We start from the raw sequence: 19,185 nt of genomic DNA on the forward strand, positions 1-19,185 counted from the left end.
TACAACCTTCTGACTCAGAGGCGACCATTTTGCCACTGACAATTTAGTTATGGCAGTGGGGTGGGAGCAGCTCCAAGGAAATTCTGGGCCTTGGAACTATGAAAATTATATTACATGAGTATTATACTATGTGTTAGGCAGTGGTAAATGAAATGACCAACAGATACTCACCACAATCAGGTGCTCTTCCCTGCTGCCTTGTTCCAAAGATCTCTTGCCCATTAGAATCTGTGCACCAGCACTGACCCCCCTGCTGACACTGGACTAGCAGATAGTTTCCATTGTCATCACAAAAGGGAGTGAAGACATTACCAAATGAGGATGCTGTAAACCTCTCGATTTCACATTTTGTTGGGCCTATAAGAAAGGGTAAAAGTCAAAACACTGTCACCTCCAAGTTCCCCTCCAGATCACACATTATCGTGACTTGGACATATATTGCTAATCCTTCAATGTGTCAACATCTAGAAATTTCCTACCTAACAGCACTGTGTGAGTGCCATCAGCACAAGGACTGCAGCATTTCAAGGGGAAAGCCCACCAGAAATATCTAAGGGCAACTGGGGATAGGTGAATATATGCCGTTGCCCTCAAACTGAGAACTATTTTTTTAAAGATCAACACCCAGCAGGAAAAAGAAGGATAATTGGGAGATGTGTGATATCAGAGGCACTATCAAGCCAAAAACAATGTCTTGAGATTGCAAGGATTTACTTTCCCTGCAGAGTACTGAGACTGGAAGGGAAGCAAACATAACATCAGTTAAAAAATTTTTGTTGAACATTGTGTCCTAACCCACTAGAGAATGGATGGGGATTATCCAAAACTTTTTTGACATAAAGTCCTAATAGGCAGGGGACAAAAGGCAACATTGGTCAAAACAAAGGCACAGTGCTGAAAGCTTACAGCTAACCCACTGCAATAAATCAGTAACATATTAACAGTAAATGTTACAATAAATCATTCTTAAACACTTACATCTAAATCTACCCGTGATCAGCAGTCGCACAGCAAGGAATCGCCGCTGCAAGATCCGATAAATGCCCGTGTCTGAAAACGAGAGCCCAAGCTGTGAGCCGGTGAAGATCGTGTCATAGATTTCATCCAATAATAGCTCAAGCCCTGACAAATAAAAAAGAACAACATTGAAGCAGGCAGGGTTAGTAGCTACAACACAACTTATTCACTTTCACTGAATCATCGTGTTGTGTGGCACTATCACCGTGCTAAATGGGATAGATTTAGAACAGATCTCGCAATGCAAAACTGGGAACCCATGAGGCGCTGTGGGCCATCAGCAGCAGCAGACTTGTACTCATCCACAATCTGTAACCTCATGGCCCAGCATATCCCCCACTCTACCATTACCATCAAGCCAGGAGACCAACCCTGGTTCAATGAAGAGTGCAGGAGGGCATGCCAGGAGCAGCACCAGGCATACCTCAAAATGAGGTGTCAACCTGGTGAAGCTACAACACAGGACTACTTGCGTGCCAAACTGCGCAAGCAGCATGCAATAGACAGAGCTAAGCGATCCAATAACCAACGGATCAGATCTAAGCTCTGCAGTCCTGCCACATCCAGCCGTGAATGGTGGTGGACAATTAAACAACTAACTGGAGGAGGTGGCTCCACAAATATGCCCATCCTCAATGATGGGGGAGCCCAGCACAGCAGTGCAAAAGATAAGGCTGAAGCATTTGCAACAATCTTCAGCCAGAAGTGCTGAGTTGATGATCCATCTCGGCCTCCTCCTCAAGTCCCCAGCATCACAGATGCCAGACTTCAGCCAATTCGATTCACTCCGCGTGATATCAAGAAACGACTGAAGGCACTGGATACGGCAAAACCTATGGGCCCTGACAATATTCCAGCAATAGTATTGAAGACCTGTGCTCCAGAACTTGCCGCGCCCCTAGCCAAGCTGTTCCAGTACAGCTACAACACTGGTATCTACCCTGCAATGTGGAAAATTGCCCAGGTATGTCCTGTACACAAAAAGCAGGACAAGTCCAACCCGGCCAATTACCGCCCCATCAGCCTACTCTCAATCATCAGTAAAGTGATGGAAGGTGTCATCAACAGTGCCATCAAGCGGCACTTGCTTAGCAGTAACCTGCTCAGTGAAGCTCAGTTTGGGTTCCGCCAGGGCCACTCAGCTCCTGACCTCATTACAGCCTTGGTTCAACATGAACAAAAGAGCTGAACTCAAGAGGTGAGGTGAGAGTGACTGCCCTTGACATCAAGGCAGCATTTGACTGAGTATGGCATCAAGGAACCCTAGCAAAACTGAAGTCAATGGGAAAACTCTCTGCTGGTTGGAGTCATACCTAGTGCAAAGATACTGAAGCAGTCTGTGTAGAAATGCAGCAAGACCTGGACAATATCCAGGCTTGGGCTGATAAGTGACAAGTAACATTCGCGCACACAAGTGCCAGGCAATGACCATCTCCAACAAGAGAGAATCTAACCATCTCCCCTTGACAATCAACGGCATTACCATCGCTGAATCTCCCACTATCAACATCCTAGGGGCTACTATTGACCAGAAACTGAACTGGAGTAGCCATATAAATACCGTGGCTACAAGAGCAGGTCAGAGGCTAGGAATACTGAGGCGAGTAACTCACTTCCTGACTCCCCAAAGCCTGTCCACCATCTGCAAGGCACAAGTCAGGAGTGTGATGGAATACTCTCCACTTGTCTGGATGGGTGCAGCTCCAACAACACTCAAGAAGCTTGACACTATCCAGTACAAAGCAGCCCACTTGATTGGCACACCATCTACAAACATTCACTCCCTCCACCACCGACGCACAGTAGCAGCAGTGTGTACCATCTACAAGATGCACTGCAGCAATGCACCAAGGCCCCCTAGACAGCACCTTCCAAACCCGCGACCTCTACCACTTCGAAGGACAAGGGCAGCAATACATGAGAACACCAATACCTGCAAGTTCCCCTCCAAGTCACACACCATCCTGACTTGGAACTATATCGCCGTTCCTTCACTGTCGCTGGGTCAAAATCCTGGAACTCCCTTCCTAACAGCAATGTGGGTCTACCTACCCCAAATGGACTGCAGCGGTTCAAGAAGGCAGCTCACCACCACCTTCTCAAGGGCAATTAGGGATGGGCAATAAATGCTAGCCTAGCCAGTGACGTCCACATCCCATGAATGAATGAAAATAAAAGCAGTCAAGTTCCTGGGAATACAAGTTAAAAATTTAGGAGTTGGGAGTAAGAGAGGAAGCCAAGCTGAATGTCGTCCAGCAAAGGGTAATCGAGCTGTGGAATAAGTTACCAGAGAAGACAATTGAATTGGATCATTTAAATGGATTTGAGAAGCTATTAAAGATGTTCTGGAGAGAAAACAAATTGAAGGGTTTGATGTGGACTTGATCTACGAGAAAGCAACTGGCCTGATGGGCCTAATGGCCTTTTCCTGTACATATAAATTACATAGTTACATGGAACACACAACACACAGCGAGCCATTCGACCCAACTCATCTGTGCTGGTGTTTATACCACGGGCATAAGTCTCCTTCCATTCTATCTATCTCATCTCAGCTTTTCAGCATATCTTTCTATTCCCTTTTCGCTCATTACTCATTTAGTTTCCTTTTGAAAGAATCTAAACTATTTGCCTCAATTACTTCCTGTTGGTAGAAAGTTCCACATTCTAACCACTTTTTGAGCAAAGAAGTATCTCCTCATTTTATAGTCCATGGTTTTGGATTCTCTCATAAGTGGAAACATTCCCTCCTGAACTACCCTTTCCAACCCATTTCAAAGAATTCTATCAGGTCACTTCTGTCTTCCCTTTTCTACAGATACAGCTCTTGGGTTTAAAGGGATCAAAGGATAAGGGGCGAAAGCGGGAACAGGTTGCTGAGTTGGATGATCAGTGGGTGACGGGGCAGGCTCGAGGGGCTGGATGGCCTACTCCTGCTCCTATTTTCTATGTTTCTAAAGTTAAAATCCCATCCTGTTCAATTTTTCCTGATAACTAATCACAGTTCTGAGACCATCCTTGTAAATCTTTATTACACTTTCACAATGCTTCTATATCCTTTCTGTAGTATGAAGACCAGAACTGTGCACAGTACTCTCAGTGCAACCTGACCAGTGTCCTATCCAAATTTAACATAGCTTCACTATTTTGAATTCTATACCCCTAGAAATAAATCCAATTGTTACATTAGTACTTTCATATTGTCATTCCATGACAATATGAAAGGCACAATTCAACATCGCGGCACCTCATCAGACCCCTTTCCTGTCCTGAGTGGCGTGAAACAGGGCTGTGTTCTCGCACCTACACTGTTTGGGATTTTCTTCTCACTGCTGCTCTCACATGCGTTCAAGTCTTCAGAAGAAGGAATTTTCCTCCACACAAGATCAGGTGGCAGGTTGTTCAACCTTGCCCGTCTAAGAGCGAAGACCAAAGTACAGAAAGTCCTCATCAGGGAACTCCTCTTTGCTGACGATGCTGCTTTAACATCTCACACTGAAGAGTGTTTGCAGAGACTCATCGACAGGATTGCAGCTGCCTGCAACAAATTTGGCCTAACCATCAGCCTCAAGAAAACGAACATCATGGGACAGGGCGTCAAAAATGCTCCATCCATCAATATCGGCGACCACGCTCTGGAGGTGGTTCAAGAGTTCACCTACCTAAGCTCAACTATCACCAGTAACCTGTCTCTCAATGCAGAAATCAACAAGCGCATGGGAAAGGCTTCCACTGCTATGCCCAGACTGGCCAAGAGAGTGTGGGAAAATGGTGCACTGACACGGAACACAAAAGTCCGAGTGTATCCAGCCTGTGTCCTCAGTACCTTGCTCTATGGCAGCAAGGCCTGGACAACGTATGTCAGCCAAGAGCGACGTCTCCATCTTCGCTGCCTCCGGAGAATCCTTGGCATCAGGTGGCAGGACCGTATCTCCAACACAGAAGTCCTCGAGGCGGCCAACATCCCCAGCTTATACACACTACTGAGTCAGCAGCGCTTGAGTTAACTTGGCCATGTGAGCCGCATGGAAGATGGCAGGATCCCCAAAGACACATTGTACAGCGAGCTCGCCACTGGTATCAGACCCACCGGCCGTCCATGTCTCCGCTTTAAAGATGTCTGCAAACGTGACATGAAGTCCTGTGACATTGATCACAAGTCGCGGGAGTCAGTTGCCAGCGATCGCCAGAGCTGGCGGGCAGCCATAAAGGTGGGGCTAAAGTGTGGTGAGTGGAAGAGACCTAGCAGTTGGCAGGAAAAAAGTCAGAAGCGCAAGGGGAGAGCCAAGGGGACAGCCCCGACAAACAATTTTATCTGCAGCACCTGTGGAAGAGTCTGTCACTCTAATATTGGCCTTTATAGCCACTCCAGGCGCTGCTCCACAAACCACTGACCACCTCCAGGCGCTTACCCATTGTCTCTCGAGACAAGGAGGCCAAAGAAGAAGAAGAAGAAATAAATCCCAGTGTTAAATTTGTACTTTCAATTGCTCTGCTGACATACAATGCTGCTTTTAATGATTTGTTTACCTGTATCCCCAGATCCCTTTGTTCTTCTACCCTATTCAGTTTATGTTCCAAAGTGTAGGTGATGTTTCTATTTTCCTACCAAAGTGCATTACTTAACATTTATTTATGTTAAATATCATTTGCCACAACTACACAGCCTGCAATGTCTTTTTGTATTATGTTGCATTCTTCCTCATTGTTAGCTATACCCCTAGTAGGGTATCGTCTGCAAATTTCAAATCTAAATTACTTGTTCCTAAGTGCAAATCATTATTGCAAATTATGAAATTATGGTCCTAGCATCGATCCTTGTGGAACACCACTTTCTACCTTCCTCCAATCTGAATAGCTACACTTTACCCATACTCTATGCTTTCTATATTTTAGCCAATTTTCTCTCCATTCAGTTATTTGTCCCGTAACTCCACATGTCATAACCTTTGTCATAAGCCTACTCTGTAGTACCTTATCAAAAGCCTTTTGAAAATCCAAATATATAACATCTCTGCAATACCTTTGTTTAATCTTTCCATTATCTCTTCAAAGAATTCTAATCAGCTTATTTAAGCGTGACTTAGCCTTTGAGGATTCATACTATTTCAGACTATATTGACAGTCTCTTTATTCTTTTTTATCACTTCTTTTAGTATAGATTTCAGCATTACTGATGTTACATGGACTGGTCTGTAGTTCCCAAGTTTATTCTATCTCCCTTCTTGTCCATAGGAACAATATTATCTGTCTACCAGTCCTTTGATGTTATCCCCTCTTCTATGGAACTTTATATATACATATGTGCGAAAATAGTGCCTCTGCTAGCTCCTCCCTAGTGTCTGTGAATGGGTGTGGTGAATACTATCTTGACTTGGGGTCCTGTCCTCTTTAAGTTTTGCTAGTTTGTCAATTATTTTCGCCTTTTCTATCCCAATTATATTAATATTCTTTTTAAGCTCATCCTCTAGTGGAGTGCGTATTTCATTACCTTCTTTATTATAACTGAGGGGACGTAGTTATTCAATACATCTGTCATTTTTATGTCATTACCTGTGAATTTGTCTTACTCATACTTTACTGGCTCTGTCCCTACTTTATTCTTCCTGTTGTTATTTGTGTTCTGCTGTGTTCATATTCTTTCATAATTTGTTTTTGCAATTTCTCTTGGCCTTTCTGATTTTTTTAACTTTTCCCCTAAGTTCTTCATATCCTTCTGTCCTCCTCTCCTTTAGTATCTCAGTATTTCTTAGATGCCTTTTTCTTTAGAATCAATTTTCCTCTTTAATTCTTTATTCATGCTTGAAGCTCCATAATTAGCTTACTTGTTTTTGACTTTTTATGGAATACATTTCTCGAATTCTATTGAGTACCCTTTTAAAGATTTCCCACTGTTTTTCTGTTTCTGTGTTTTTCAAGATTTTCTCCTAGTTTACCTGCTTTAACTCCACCCTAATTTCCTCATAATTTTCTCTTTCCCAATCTATGATCTGAATCTTTGTCCTACTTAGGTCACTCTTGATCCAAATCTTAAACCTTTCGCTATTTCTTCCTGCCAATTTATTTGGGCGGTAGTTGAAAGCTTCCATGATTATTATTCTATGCCTGCTACTCATCTTGTAGATTTGCCTATATATTTATTTGTCCAATTCCCTTCCACTGTTTAGTATATCTCTATTAAGGTTATGAATCCCTTCTTATCTTTTAACTCATTCCATATGGATTCCATATCTATCTTACTGCTTTTTTCCTACTGTCATTGTGTTATCATTAACTAGTCCAGCTACTCCATTGCCCCTCTTCCTTCACTTTCCTTCCTAAATGTGTTAATAAATATTCAGTTGCCAATGTTGTCTATGTGCTGTGTTTCAGTCATCCCTGCTATATTCGGATCCTCTCTACAAAATATTGTCTCCAATTCATCCATTTTGTTTTGAATGCTGTATACATTGCTGTACCAACGGTTTAAATTGTTTTTATTTATTATTCCTGTTTCTTTTTAGTAATTATTTTATCTTTATACTCTATATGATTTTATCCAATCTCTAACCATTCGTGTTAACTTTATTCCTTCCTTTAGTTTGTCCTTTACTCTCTTTTCCTGCTTCCTTTTTTGATGGTCATATTTAGTAGTTCCCTCTTGCCATGTTATTAGTTTAAAGTCTTACTTACAGCCCTAATTATTCTTGCTCTTAGATTACAAGTGCTCTCATTCAGTTATACAGTGCCAAAGACAAGGGAGAATATTCCTGCTACAAAACTATATTTACTCAGTACTATAATATCAAGAGGATTAACCTTAGAGATGGCTTGGCCATGTGAGCCGCATGGAAGATGGCAGGATCCCCAAAGACACATTGTACAGCGAGCTCGCCACTGGTATCAGACCCACCGGCCGTCCATGTCTCCGTTATAAAGACGTCTGCAAACGCGACATGAAATCCTGTGACATTGATCACAAGTCGTGGGAGTCAGTTGCCAGCATTCGCCAGAGCTGGCGGGCAGCCATAAAGACAGGGCTAAATTGTGGCGAGTCGAAGAGACTTAGTAGTTGGCAGGAAAAAAGACAGAGGCGCAAGGGGAGAGCCAACTGTGCAACAGCCCCAACAAACAAATTTCTCTGCAGCACCTGTGGAAGAGCCTGTCACTCCAGAATTGGCCTTTATAGCCACTCCAGGCGCTGCTTCACAAACCACTGACCACCTCCAGGCGCGTATTCATTGTCTCTCGAGATAAGGAGGCCCAAAAGAAAAGAAAGAACCTTAGAATATACATTGCACAACTCTGTTTGTCAGCCCTGGTTCAGTTGATAGAACTCTTGCCTCTGAGTAAGAAGCTCATATGTTCTAGTCCCATTTCTGTGTGAGCACATAACCTAGGCCAATTCCAGCTAGACTGCAGCAGCTTAAAGAGACAACAATAATTTGCATTTCTGTAACATTGTTAATTTAGGAAAACGTCCCAAGGTGCTTCGGAGTCAAGCAATATCACAAACCTTGTTTTTCCTGATAAGTGGAATTACCAGTTATGCAATGTTTGATCGTTTGGAAGCATGGGGTTGAGCTTCCAATTTTTTCAGAGGCATCAATAGAATTGTCACTGCCCAAATCAGGATGAGCAAGTAAGCCCTAGGAAGCAGGAGAAAATGCTGGCCAAAGGAATTGCCAAGGACAGGAGATGAAAGGAGATGGCCATGGCAGTAATTCTAATGGAACAGGGTGATAATTTAATGGATCACCTGATAAAACACTGGGTAAAAATGTTGTCTTTGGTGGGGATGTTCATTAATGGGAAAGGAAAATCAAGCGGATCCACAAGCACCTTTTTTACACCCTGCTGAAGTTGAAAGTTCTGCCCATTATCTTTGAAGATACAGCCATCCCTCAGTGCTGCACCAGAGAGTCAGTAAAGCTTGGCACCACACGATATGGTGTGCTATTCTCTCCACTTCACTGACTGCCAGTTTTTGTTAAGAAGTCAATCCTTGGTCTGTATTTAGTCAGAACAGCAACTGGGATTCTACAGTTGGTGTTCGGGTCCCTGGGCTAAAGAGGAGGAGAGGCGCGAAATCAGACAGAGTTCCCAATCTTGACCACTGTCCTGTGACCCAGGGTGCAATGTGTGAGTAGGTGAATGTTGGATGAGCTTTGTCACCTCACCACAATGGTTGAATATCCTTCACATATCAAGGAGCGCCACATGGCATCAGACAGCTGCCATGCCAATGGAGTTGAAAACCAGCAGAAAGTCAGCGACTCGAGGGGAGAAGGGGAAAAAACCTGAGGGAAAAAATATTAATGCCTCTTATTTTAAGAGCCCTACATTGAAGCATGATCACTCACCTGTGCCCTGAAGCTCCCGTCCCAAGCTATCAACACAATAACAGTAACCAGATACATCAACAAAACTCCGCCTGAAAGCACTGAATGTGCGGAATGCATCCGGTAATCTGGGAGAGAAGGAACACAAATAATTTCTCAAATTCTACTTAACTAAAAATACACTGAGAACAAAAACATTATTCACAAATTAACACTCCTTTATTTTTAGATTAAAAAAATGTTTTTTTTTAAAGAACATTGTATGCTTTTATTTGGCAAATCGTGTTGGGGATAGTCTCCAATAAATAACCAGGCTCCAAATTTGGATCGCCTGTGCAATTCCTGATTCAACATGAATATTCTAACCAGTTTCCATCACTATTTGTCCCAGTGCACCTCTCTCCCGTTCTCTCCTCTCCTCTTCCAAAGGAGTTAAATGTGGCTGGAGTACATTTCCATGGTCTTAGCAGTCAATTGCTACTTAAATAAAATGAACATTTGGGAGCCAGGAGATTTGAGGTTGGAAGAAGTTCTCCCTGAAGTCTTGGCCAATAATTATCCCTCAACTAGCAAAAGTAAAACAGGTCATCTGGTCCTTTATCACATTGCTGTTTGTGGAACCTTGCTGAATGCAAATTAGCTGCTGAGTTTTCTACATTACAACAGTGACTATACTTCAAAAGTACTTCATTGGCAGTAAAGCACTTTGTGACATCCTGAGGTTGTAAAAAGCGCTATAGAAACATTAGTTCTTTCTTTCTTAACTGTTGTTAGGCTGTCTAATGTAGTATAATCTGGGCAGATTATGTAAATAGACTGGCCTGAATTTTACTAGCGCTGTGAATTCGGCGGCCTTCCGACCCAGGAGTACTGCCGCAGAGTCCCCACAATATTACACGTAGGGGCTCATTTAAATGGAGGGGCCGTCCCCGATGGCGTAGAGGGGGCGGCCGCCACCTCCCCAGCAATGGCGTCCGATGCTACCACGCAGGTGCTGGTGTCATTTTTAAAGGTCTTGAAGCCCTTCAGTGGCATTTGAATTTTTAAAGTGACACAGTTTCAATTCAATGAAAATAAAATTTTATTAAAACTTCAAATCCCCTCTCCCAGTGCTCCCCCCCCCCATGCGTAAATTTCTAGTTTATGCCCTATCCCCCCAAAAAAGTAGATTCTCATCCACGACCTTTCCTCCCCGAACATTATTCCCTTTGACCCTAAAACCCTTCCCACCATCCCCAAAGCCAATAAGGATTGTTTTTCCTGCTCCACACACCACCCCTGCCCCCCCCCCCCCCGCCCACCGCCCTGATAATTTTAGTCCTCCCCCCTCCCCACCAGTGTATCACCTCGGAGCTCCGTATGGAGTTTTGAAGGTGCGCGGGTTGCAGCCGGCGGCTGTAAAATCGGTGTGGGTTGGCGCCAGCAGCAGGTATGTTTATTTGCATTTTAAGTAACCTCATTTCCATAGGCTGCACCGAGGCCTCACCGCCGCCGCTAATATGGGGCCTTCTTGGCATCGTGGGTCGTGGCGGGTCGCTCCCACAAGCATTTTACGGGCCTCCCCGCCACGATCCACGACGCCGAGGGGCTGGTAAAATCCAGCCCACTGTGTGCATCATCACAAAAAGTGATGTAATGTAAACTGTACAGACCCTCGTAGAGAGTTATAGAGGAAACCTTAGCTGCAAGGAATGTTCGATAAACTCCAGTTATTTCAACCATCAGACTTCCATATATTCTGTACTAAACCTAACAGTTATCAGAATATTACACCAGACATCTTGTCAAAGATTGATCCCATCCTCACCCGGAATCTACACATGCATGGTTTCTGTTCCCAGCCATACTCATAACCCACATCAACAGAGCAGCTCCCAGCTGTGAGAGGATGCCCAAGATAGCAAAAAGAAAGAATGTACATTTATGTAATGCCTTTTAAAATCTTAGAGCATCCCAAAGCACTTTATAGCCAATGGAATACTTTTAAAGTGCAGTTACTGTTGCAATGTAGGAACTGCAACAGCCAATTTGTGCATAGCAAGATCCCATAAACCACAAAGCAATAATGATTAGATCATCTATTTTAAGTATTGGTTGAGGGATAACTGCTGCCCAGGGCATGAGAAGGCCTCTCTCGTTCTTCTTCAACTAGTCCAAATAGAGAGGACAAACAGGGCCTCGGTTTAACATTTCACACCTCTCCATCAGTACTGCACTGTTGTGCCAGGTTAGATTATGTGATTAGGTGAGAGTGTTACCACTGAGCTAAAGCTGATACCTACAATAAAATGAAAATAAGGGTGAGAAAAGAGCCCAGGCTCATCAAGCCCATACCATAAAGACAATGGTGTAACCTCATACATTGTTTACCCACCCCCTGACCGCATAATGTTTTGTGAGGGAGAAATAACCCTGCATCCAATTCAATCCTCTCTGAGTCCCTAAGGCAATCAAGGAAGCCCCTAGGGCCCCATGATGACCCACAACTCCTCATCATTCCAGCGAATGAGGAACTCAATACTTAATACTTGAAATGTCCTTTTGTCTTGTCAAGTTCCTTATCGAAGGATTGGGGAGACTCCTTACTCCATCACGTGGTTCAACGGTTTGTTTTAGAAGTTATGTCTCCAAGCTGCCCCATGATTTTACAGGTAAATTCACTGCCTAGTGCAGTTCTTAATTCAAAAGACCCAGGCCCATTCCATAGTGTATATTGAGTTAGCTGATCTCAGCTGGGGCAGTGCTCACAATTACTGGCTAGGGAAGGCAAAAAAACCACAATAGCAACTTGTATTTAAATAGCCTTTAACATAGTAAAACATTCGCAGGCACTTCACAGGAGCATTATCAAACAAAATTTGACACTGGGTCAGATAATGAGATATTAAGGCTGATGACTAAAAGCTTGGTCTGAGGTAAGTTTTAAGGAGTGCCTTGACTGCCATCCAGTGGCCTATGCTGGAAATTGCTAAAATTGGATGTTTGAACAGGAGAGTCATAGAGTCATAGGGCTTGACTCAATTGCAATATCACCACCCCCCACCCCATGGTCAAACAACCCCCCCATGCCAACCAGGCTCATGTAATGACCACTTAGCAAGCTGGAATAGGGCACACCATGCTAATGGCACCCTAACTCTGCATGGATTAAGATGGGATGGGGGTGGGGTGGGGGGGAGAGAAAAAAATCAGGCTCAGTTTCAATTTTTTTATTGCAATTTTATTGGTAGAAAGTGCTTTATCTTTAAAGTATTTATCCATACCCACTTTCTTCTTTATGGGATCTGCTGGTAGAGTTTTATAGCAATACGAAAGAGGCATGAAATTCAGACAGGCTTATAGCACAGTGGATCCCACAAGTGTGCCATTAGACATCCTCTGTGCAGTCGATTGGTCTAAAATGGATCAGCAGTTCTCTTCCAAATTACACCATGTCCTTATGACTGGTTTTGTCCTGTGCTTGGTCCTCCAAAAATAATTGTGCATCTCCCCATGGTGCAGGGATGAATAACTGCAGATGTAATTTTAGTTCTGTTTTGTGGTGCTTTCGATATGTGTTTCTCAGTGATGAAGGTATTAACTTTGCGAAACTAACAAAATTATTATTTTTTTTATATTGTTACTCAATTTACCAATTTACCAGCGTCACTTTGGACAATGAATAAACATTGATTCCAATGCACTCTTGGCCAGCTTCTCACCGAGCACCCTCTGTAAACTAGAGCTCACCTTTCCCATATTTTAACTTGCACCAAGTCTCATTCACACACCACCACTGACCTACACTAGCTCCTGATCCAGCATTTCAATTTCAAAATTCTTATCCTTGTTTTCAAATCTCTCCTTGGCCTCGCCCCTCCCTATCTCTATAATCGACTCCAGTCCTAAACCTTCCAAGATCTCTACTGCATTCCTCCAATTCTGGCCTCTTGCGATTTACTTTGCTCCACCATTGACAGCCGTGCCTTCAGCTGTCTACTCCCTAAGCTCTTGAATTCCCTTCCTAAACTTCTCTGCCTCTCTAACTTTCTTACCTCCTTTAAGATGCTACTTAAATCTATCTCTTTGACCATAATGTCAACAGCAATCAGAGGCGTTCATCACCCTTCTCGGTGGGAACTTCTAAACTTGCATAAGATCTGATCATTCTGAACCCACATCCTTCAGTCTGTGTTCATAGTTTAAAACCCATATCCTGGGAATATCATCCATTGCCCTCAGCATTTTAAAAACCTGAATTGACACAGTCTTACAGTAACAGATGTAAAAAGCAAGCATTAATAGAAGAATCATAGAAACATGGAATAGAATCACAGAACACAGGAGGAGACATTTGGCCCATTGTTCCTGTGCCAGCTCTTTGAAAGAGCTATCCAATTAGTTCCACCCTTTTTTCTCTTTCCTCATAACCCTGTAAATATTTATTTTCAAATATGTAGACAATTTCCTTTTGAAAGTTATTATTGAATCTGCTTCCAGCTTTCCAGGAAGCACATTCCAGATCATAACAACTTGCTGCCTAAAGAATGTTCTCCTCATCTCCCCTCTGGTTCTTTTGCCAATTACCTTAAACCTGTGGGTCCTCTGGTTAATGAACCTCCTGCTAGTGGACATAGTTTCTCCCTATTTACTGTATAAAATCTCCTCATCACTTTGAGCAGCTCTAATAAATCTCTTAACTTTCTCTTCCCTAGGGAGAACGATCGCAGCTTCTCTAGTCTCTCCACATAAATGAAGTCCCTCACCCGGGAAGTAAATCTCCTCTGCACTCTCTGCAGGGCCTTGGCATCCTTTAAGAAGTGAAAAGCTGGGCTGATGTTTCACCAGTAAACTTATAGCCAAAACCCACACAGGGATGGGGAATTCCCTCAGAGCTGTCCCTGGTTCACCACCATGACTTTGCTGGAAGTGTGGCAAAAACCTGTGGTTTGTGCGCTCAAACTCAGTTCCCGCCACACTCTAGTGAAGCTGCTCTGACAGGTGGAAGCAGTTCTGAGGAAGTTCCTGACCAACGTCTACCTTCCAAAGGTGAACATGTTTTATTCAGATGCTGACAGACCTGCTGTGCACTTTCACCGATTCCCATTTTTACTTCCAAACAAAAAATCCTTCTGTCCTCATATTACTTAATCTCCGTTTCCTCTCTCTTACCTGTTGAAGTTATTGACCAAGTCGAAGACCATCATATCTGTTGTGTTGACAAACCTGCACTGGACAGATAAAAAATTTCCATCTTTGGAACACTGCGGTGGTGACCTCACCCCAGCACCATGGAGAACTCGCCGGTCTCGAACCTCACAGCTTGTGGGACCTTTATTAGGGACAAAGTAATATGATTAAGAAAATAAAAGCTTCATCTAAGTAACTCTGGGAGGCTTCCCTCCCAATTCAGAGCCTTGCTAGTGGCCAGTAAATAGGGCTTTAATACCATTGTGCTGATTTTCTGACCCCTGAACACAGTTAGCAAGACCGCTGGGAACGGACTTGCAAAGATTCCACACCATTTTAATCATATTAGTTCAATGAGAAGGGTGAGTACATCGTGGGTTAGATTTACATCAAAGCTCATTCTACTGGGGAGGTGGGAGCATAGTGGTAATGTCACTAGACTAGTAATCCAGAGGCCCAGGTCAAAGCCTTGGGGACATGGGTTTGAATCCCAACACAGCAGATGGTAAAAGTTGAATTCAATTAATTTTTTAAAAATGGGAATTAAAAAGCTAGTCTAATGGTGACCATGAAACTACTGTCAATTGTTGTAAAAACCCATCTGGTTCACTAATGCCCTTTAGGGAAGGAAATCTGCCCTACTTACCTGGTCTGGCCTATATGTTATTCCAGACCCACAGCAATGTGGTTGACTCTTAACTGCCCTCTGAAATGGCCTAGAAAGCCATTCAGTTTCTCAAGCGCAATAAATGCTGGCCTAGCCAGCAATGCCCACGTCCCTTGAACAAATAAAAAAAAACTCAATTGTATTAATATTGATGTCATTTTGGGCAGGATTTTTCCACAGGCTTTGGGTTCCCAACATCACGACCATATAGGGGTCCCGAACCTGCACTTGCCGGGAGCCAGATCTGGGGAGCTTTTTTCCCGGCTGTGGCTTCCTAATTGGCCGCTTCAGAGCCTGACGTCCAATTAGGCACAGTGGGCAGGCTTCTGATGCTGTTAGCCCAATCATAGAGCTGGTAACTCTGTATCCTTGGCAGCCCCACCGGGAGAGGTGGACTGTTGAGGCAGGTCAGGCATTGAGCTGGCAAACAACCTTTTGCCCCAACTCCAATATTTTTATAATTAATAAACAAATGTGTTCAAAGAAAATGATAAAACACACAGCTCTTTCTTTTTAAAATGTCCCCTATGATTATTCACCTGTGTTGCTCACTGCAGTGTCCAGAAGATTAATCTTTAATTCCTGGAGACGCTAGGATACTCTAACAATTGATGCTAGATCAATTGTAACTTTTAAATCTGAGACTGTTGGATTTTTGTTAACTAAAGGTATTTAGGGATATGGGACAAAGGCAAGTATATGGAGTCCTGTGTCATCTCAGTGGGGATCTCATTGAATGAAGGAACAGGGCATGAGGGGCTAAATAGCCTACTCCTGGAGAGGTGGTAACCCTAGCAGTCACACATTACAATCTCCTGCTCAGGTACATCTTGTAGATGGTATACACTGCTGCCACTGTGCGTCGGTGGTGGAGGGAGTGAATGTTTGTGGATGGGGTGCCAATCAAGCAGGATGCTTTGTCCTGGATGGTGTCAAGCTTCTTGAGTGTTGTTCGAGCTGCACCCATCCAGGCAAGTGGAGAGTATTCCATCACACTCCTGACAGGCTTTGAGGAGTCTGGAGGTGAGTTACTCGCTGCAGGATTCCTAGCCTCTGACCTGCTCTTGTAGCCACAGCATATATGGCTACTCCAGTTCAGTTTCTGGTCAATGGTAACCCCTAAGATGTTGATAGTGGGGGATTCAGCGATGGTAATGCCATTGAATGTCAAGGGGAGATGGTTAGATTCTCTTGTTGGAGATTGTCACTGCCTGGCACTTGTGTGGCGCAAATGTTACTTGCCACTTATCTGCCCAAGCCTGGATATTGTCCAGGTCTTGCTGCATTTCTACACTGACTGCTTCAGTATCTGAGGAATTGCGAATGGGGCTGAACATTTTGCGCAATCATTAGCGAACATCCCTACTTCTGACCTTATGATTGAAAGAAGGTCATTGATGAAGTAGCTGAAGATGGTTGGGCCTAGAACACTACCCTGGGGAACTCCTGCAGTGATAGCCTGGAGCGCAGATTTTTGACTTCTAACAACCACAACCATCTTCCTTTGCGCTAGGTATGACTCCAAGCAGCAGAGAGTTTTCCCCCTGATTCCCATTGACCTCAGTTTTGCTAGGGCTCCTTGACGCCATACTCGGTCAAATGCTGCCTTGATGTCAAGGGCAGTCACTCTCACCTCACCTCTTGAGTTCAGCTCTTTTGTCCACGTTTGAACAAAGGCTGTAATGAGGTCAGGAGCTGAGTGGCCCTGGCAGAACCCAAATTGAGCAAGTTATTGCTAAGCAAGTGCGCTTGATGGCACTGTTGATGACACCTTCCATCACTTTACTGATGATCAAGAGTAGACTGATGGGGTGGTATTTGGCCGGGTTGGACTTGTCCTGCTTTTTGTGTACAGGACATACCTAGGCAATTTTCCAAATTGCCGGGTAGATGCCAGTATTGTAGCTGTACTGGAACAGCTTGGCTAGGGGTGCGGCAAGTTTTGGAGCACAGGTCTTCAGTACTATTGCCGGAATGTTCTCTGGGCCCATAGCATTTGCAATGTCCAGTGCCTTCAGTCATTTCTTGATATCACGCGGAGTGAATCAAATTGGCTGAAGTCAGGCATTTGTGATGCAGGGGGCTTCAGGAGGAGGCAGAGATGGATCATCAACTCAGCACTTGTGGCTGAAGATGGTTGCAAATGATTCAGCCTTATCTTTTCCACCGATGTGCTGGGCTCCCCCATCATTGAGGATGGGGATATTTGTGTAGCCACCTCCTCCAGTTAGCTGCTTAATTGTCCACCACCATTTATGGCTGGATGTGGCAGGACTGCAGAGTTTAGATCTGATCCATTGGTTCAGGGATCGCTTAGCTCTGTCTGTTGCATGCTGCCTACGTAGTTTGGCACGCAAGTGCCCATCCACAAACATTCACCCCCTCCACCACTGACGCACAGTGGCAGCAGTGTGTACCATCTACAAGATGCACTGCAGCAGCGCACCAAGGCTCCTTAGACAGCACCTTCCAAACCCACGACCTCTACCAACTAGAAGGACAAGGGCAGCAAATTCATGGGAACACCACCACTGCAAGTTCCCCTCCAAGTCACACACCATCCTGACTTGGAACTATATCACCATTCCTTCACTGTCGCTAGGTCAAAATCCTGGAACTCCCTTCCTAACAGCACTGTGGGAGTACCTACCTCACATGAACTGCAGCAGTTCAAGAAGGCAGCTCACCACCACCTTCTCAAGGGCAAGTAAGGATCTGCAATAAATGCTGACCTAGCCCACATCCCAAGAACGAATAACAAAAAAGGTGAGCAAACTTTAAAACCATCTGTATTCTAAACTATTGACAGTACACTATGTAAACAAAAGATTAAATTAATGCGTCAATTAACCTTTAATGTTGGCAGTAGGCAGTGCTTCCACCTGTTTAATGAAGAGATGCACACTTGATTCAAGGGCTCCTCCATCCCCACCCAAACCCCACCTTGGCTTTACTGGGCCTACACAAACCCTGTTACGGCACTAATCTCCATAGTCGCAGGTTTGATTTCCAGTCCATGCAGTTCTAGCTAAGCCCACCAGGGCAGCAGTTGGTACGCTATCAATAACTTAAACACCTATGGGTTAGGCAATGGAAAACTCCTCCATGCTCGCCCTCTGATTTCACTCAAGAGACCCCAGCTGCAAGGCACCTGTGCATCTCATCCCTAAAGATTAGCCCACTGCAGAAGTACCAGAGGGCTGCTCGTTTCTCTGTAACCATATCCCTGCAGGAGTCAGCATTTTCAAGAGAGAATGGGAAACAATTTGGAGGGAAAAATTACATTTTTATTTTGAGCTCCTTTTTCTTCATAAATAAGGGAAAAGCTTTTCCTCTGTTATTTGATGGAAAATATGAAGACTCACAGTGCAACGGATGCTTGTCTTGACGTGTTCCATAAATCTCCATCCCATCACTGTCAACACACCAGCACTGTCCAGGGTCAATCTCACACTGCACAGCCTCATACTCCCCGGTTTGTGTGCATTGTGGGATATAGGAGGTACTGCTATTATTTATATATCCGCTCACCAGAACTTGCTGGCGATGGAGCTGGCAGAAGGACAAGCCTGCAGAGAAACCAAGAATGGACAATGTAGTAACTGAAGTAAAACTGTGACATTGAGAGAAAGGAGAAACGGTGAACGGTAAGAACTACAGTCATCACAACTGAGTTACAGGCTGGAATCTAACCAAGTGGATTTTTAACATTTACCTTTGCCATTCGGGCCCAATTTTATCGTCCTCAAAACCCATTCACTATCACGGAGTTAAAATTGGGCCCTTCAAAGTGTCTGATCACTTTAATGAAGGATGCTCCAAATATTATGTGAAGTGAAATATTCTGAGCCATTATAACATCTAAACTTTCCCAGTCATTTTCAGACATGAGTGCCTGGAATCTGGGGGGTGGGGGGTGGGTCTGCTAAAGCTTTTCAATGGGAAGGGCCCTCTGATCATTAGATTTCTGTCCACCATCATCAGATTTCTGCATTGTTCTCTATTGGTTGA

The 19,185-nt window shown here is 44.0% G+C and overlaps 1 protein-coding gene across 1 annotated transcript in view; it reads right to left on the reverse strand.

Annotated features, from left to right (window-relative positions):
- The window catches only part of tg (thyroglobulin), a 532,338-nt gene that overhangs the window by 499,194 nt on the left and 13,959 nt on the right, over nt 1-19,185 (reverse strand). The window contains exons 4-8 of the mRNA XM_068032631.1: nt 18,540-18,743; nt 14,490-14,649; nt 9,360-9,466; nt 979-1,122; nt 162-357 (exon numbers count right to left, since the gene is read on the reverse strand). Of these exons, the coding sequence (XP_067888732.1) occupies nt 162-357; nt 979-1,122; nt 9,360-9,466; nt 14,490-14,649; nt 18,540-18,743 (811 nt within the window). The remainder of the gene's footprint in view (nt 1-161; nt 358-978; nt 1,123-9,359; nt 9,467-14,489; nt 14,650-18,539; nt 18,744-19,185) is intronic.

The sequence above is a fragment of the Heterodontus francisci genome, chromosome 5, assembly GCF_036365525.1.
Source record: "Heterodontus francisci isolate sHetFra1 chromosome 5, sHetFra1.hap1, whole genome shotgun sequence".
Classification (NCBI taxonomy): domain Eukaryota; kingdom Metazoa; phylum Chordata; class Chondrichthyes; order Heterodontiformes; family Heterodontidae; genus Heterodontus; species Heterodontus francisci.